This window comes from Etheostoma spectabile, chromosome 10 (genome assembly GCF_008692095.1).
Source record: "Etheostoma spectabile isolate EspeVRDwgs_2016 chromosome 10, UIUC_Espe_1.0, whole genome shotgun sequence".
Taxonomy (NCBI): Eukaryota; Metazoa; Chordata; class Actinopteri; order Perciformes; family Percidae; genus Etheostoma; species Etheostoma spectabile.
Genome location: NC_045742.1, coordinates 23,495,945 through 23,500,188, shown reverse-complemented (window position 1 = coordinate 23,500,188; position 4,244 = coordinate 23,495,945). Strand labels below are relative to the sequence as shown.

Here is a 4,244-nt window from a genome sequence, read left to right as displayed (position 1 = left end):
CACACACACACACACACACACACACACACACACACGGCATTATAAAGCAATACTTTTACTTAGAAACAATAGCAGATAAAACACTAAGATTATAATTAGAGTGTATGTGTACTCTGATGGCTCCACTAGCTCTATCTGAGTTTATAGATACTTTCCCAATATGTTTGACTAAAGGTTCAATTGCCTTACTGAAAACCCCTTTAAAGGGTTATTTCAGTATTTTTCAACCTATTTTCCCATGCATTGGTGTCTAAGTGACTTGATCAAAAATCTTTAATATTGGTCCAATATTGAGCACAAACGCTTGACCGGGCTACAATGTAACCATATAGGGCTAGTGTGCATTGTCAATTTCCATTTACAAAAAATATTGTTTTTGACAGGCTCCGATTATTATTGTCTTATAAGTGTCTGAAAACATAATGGAAAGGATCCCTACAGAGAAATTTCTTCTTGTTTTGTTCAGAATAAGCTTACAACTCACCAGACTTCACCTAAATAAACAGTACTTTTAGCGTGTTTAGAGCCAGCATATTTTCACATGTAAATGGGCGAATTAAGGTTTTATATCAACCAAACCAGAGCGGTGATTGTTGGAACAATGGACAGAAGAACCAAGATGGATTTTTATGGATTTATTTTGTTTCCGTCTACTTTGAGTGAAGTTGTTTTTTATGATGATAAAATTAGTTTATTTGAAAACAAAAGTTGGTGGGTTCAAGGCTAGTTGCTTCATGTTACACAAAAGAATCCTAATCGTTAAAAAAAAGGTCTATTTCTGTAGGGATCCTTTCCTTAATGTTGTCAAGAATAATAACCTGAGCACGTTGGTGGCACTTTGGACATAGAGTACATTGAAGTTGTGCAATTGCCCATTACCATGGCAGCTTGTTTTGCGCAGCTGTCCTGCTTAATAATGATTTCAAAGTCAAAGACCATTAGTCACTTAGATACAGAAACTTGGGGAAATAGGGTCCAGGTTGGAAAAAAAGAAAACAGAAAAATTTAATTACTCTTTAAAAGGTGCCCTGCCACACAAAACTGTTATTCCTTGCATTTTTTGAAATATGCTAGGTCCATATGTTTTTGTGTTATGTCGTGAATGTTAAAATGAACTGCTTCCTCCTCTGTCAGCTCTAGCTACTAGAAAGAAATAAGTGGAGAAATCAGGCCAATTACAAAAGCTGGTCACGTTAAGCTGGACGTCATGTTGCCTGAGCTCATTAATATTCATGAGCTCACCCAGTTGTGCTGGTTAAAAGGATGCTGATAGCCAGGGTCTCATAGGCTAGCTGTTAGCCAATCAAGAGTCAAGCAGCTTAGCTCATTGAATATTAATGAGAACTTGCACAAATGGAGCTGAGTCTTCCTGCAGGCTTTCGATACCACGCTACAATGGCTTGAAAAAAGGTAACCAAGGTAACCAAGTTACAGAGTCCATGGTAGAACTTCAGACATTACAACAAAGTAATTAAAATGTGTGGCAGGGCACCTTTAAGCTTAAACACTAGGTTTTTTGTTGTTGTGTTTCTCTCTTTTTATTTACAGGCTATATATACGTACTGTAAGAATCATGCTTTAAGTTCTAGAACAACCAGTTCCCAGAATGCTTTGAAGGCTGACACAGGGAGTATAATGATACCATGGGTTCAGTCGTTTACAGTGTGGCCTAAAACCTTTTTTCAGCCTAAATTTGTTTATGGTTTGGCAAACTGGCACCAAATAAGCATGTTAAATTAGATATAAGTTGTTTTTTTGTTTGCAATGTACCCATGGGTGTACAAACAACTATCACTGGATTACTTGAAGAAAAACTTTCTAAGCAGATTGTTTTATGTTTACTCGCAATGGACATCTGGGATAATGATATCCTTGGAGAGCGTAAGTCAAACTGAATCTAAAAATATGCATGTGTCTAAGTTATGAGTCAGAGGAGGAGTGGGATTTTGACACAATCCCGGGTAGGGTGACCACCTGCTAATAAGCCCAAGGGGGGACAAGTGGTATGTTTCTGAGGGACAATGTGGGACACTGCCTGGCGCAGCGGTGCCCCCCCACGGGCAGGCTCACTAATACTGGTTTACCCATTTCTAGCACATACCACCTTACATGGTATATTAATAATGCCCTATGCCCCTGAACATGTGTAACTGCTGATGTAAGCTCATGAATAGGCCAACCAATGTGTATTTTTTTCTAAATAAAGATTAATATTTTGAACATTCATACAATTATAATATAATTGACAGATGCACTTCCACTTACGATTTACTTTAGCTATTTAATTTTATATTTCCTTACAATTTATTCACTTTAAATACATTATAATATAAAATTATAGGACTAACAGGAATTGTAGTTGCTCAACACCACAGGAACAGTTTAAACAAAAGAGTCTTCCCAGTCTTCCTTGTACCCACCTTCTCTTTTTAACTGATGGTGGGGGGGCCTCAGACTGCTCAGACTCGGGCTCTTTCTCCATTTTTTGAATTGGAAAGCGCGTTCCTAAAAGTCCCTTCCCAGTGTCTGGTATGCACGTGCGTGCGCTGTCATGACAACGAATCGGAGGGATTTTAACTATTTGGCTGATTTAAAGTCATATTCTGTACATTCTGGCTGATAGTGACGTTTAGAAGTCAGAGAGACTAAATCCGTTCAGATCACAGATCATCTCCAGTCTGTTGTTAATTAAAATCAGCATCAGATCTCATGTAGAACATTCTGAGAGCTACAATTAAAACTAGAGACTGTTCCAGCTGATATGTGGGTCTGATTATATTTTATTAAATCGGAATCGCACCACAGTGTTTTTGTCACCTCCTGTTCTGAAATCGGCTGGAAACTGTCCGACTTTACCGCAGCTTTTTGTCCCCCCCCCCTACCGGCTGCTGCCGCCGGCTCTCGTCTACTTTACAGGCGCAGTTCATCCCGAACGAGTTGTTCGTTTGGCTGCCTCGGGCTCCAAGATAGAGCGACCAACTTTTTTTTTGAGCAAGCATTGATTATGCGTGACACAGTCTCAATTTGCGGGACGTATGAATTGGGCTTCAAACGCTGTGCGGGACGGGTGGTCACCCTAATCCCGGGCCCGTCAATCAGGCACTGAGGAAAAAAGGGTACTTTACCTCAGGTCTGTTCTGAGAGAAGATGCCAATGTGGGGGTCTGTGGTCTTAGAGTGTCCTTTGTGGAGAAATGCTGAGCCCAGATTCTCGGTTCGCTCCATTACCTAAAAACACACACCCACCACACACACACACACACACACACACACACACACACACACACACACACACAGTTAAGGCTGAATCAATAAATAAACATAGCTTTGTTTGACCTGGTTATAAATGAAGGACAAAACATGGTTTATGATGTTCAATGTTATCAAATGCACTGCGAATAATAGCACAGTTAACATGTCATTGGCTATTGCTTTTACAGCCTTTGGTTGATAAGCTATCGTCCAATGACAACTTGTGGTCACTGAGGTGTTGCTGGAATGTTTCATTAATATTTCACGTTGTTCATTGTTCAAGCTGAATTTGTGTTTTACTATCAGTGCCAGACAACGAGCAAACAAATCCCTTCCCGGTTCAAATATTACCATAGTGATGCTAGTAATTAGAAACACATTTTAAAAGGAATAAAAGAGACCTATTTCTCTTGTTTTTGGGTTCATCCTTGTATTTTGTATTTCTAATAGAACAGGTTTACACACAAAGTGAATCAGCAGATAATTAAGTTTACTTATCAAGTATAGCCCCTTTAATTTGGTCTGTTTAAATACATTTTTTACATCAAACCAGATAAAAACAGAACCATGATAGCTATAATCCAATTAATGTAATACATTAAGTGATTTGTTATTGCTCTTCCATTAAGCTTGGGGACTCACAAGAAAGATTTTTTTGATGTAGTTACTTTTCCCATCTACTGTATGTACAGTATGTATGTATGTATATATTGATATCCATATTATTCATGTAGCTATTCAAGTATCTGGGGGTGGCAGTAGCTCAGTCCGTAGGGAGTTGGGTTGGGAACCGGAGGGTCACTGGTTCAAGTCCCTGTATGGACCAAAAGTACGGAGTGTGGCTGGAGAGATGCCACTTCACCTCCTGGGCACTGCCAGGTGCTGTTGAGCAGGCACCGTACCCCCCCCCCACCCGCTCAGCGCGCTGGTTTGGCTGGCAGCCCACTCACTCTGACATCTCTCCGTTAGGGCATGTATAGATCCTGAGCGTGT

At 39.9% G+C, this 4,244-nt stretch overlaps 1 protein-coding gene across 5 annotated transcripts in view; it reads right to left on the bottom strand.

The window, feature by feature from the left end:
• LOC116696870 (long-chain-fatty-acid--CoA ligase 1) overlaps window positions 1-4,244 on the bottom strand; it is a 27,316-nt gene that overhangs the window by 12,890 nt on the left and 10,182 nt on the right. For all 5 annotated transcript variants that reach the window (XM_032528093.1, XM_032528089.1, XM_032528091.1 and 2 more), the window contains exon 6: window positions 3,126-3,227. In XM_032528093.1, coding sequence (XP_032383984.1) covers window positions 3,126-3,227 — 102 coding nt within the window. The remainder of the gene's footprint in view (window positions 1-3,125; window positions 3,228-4,244) is intronic.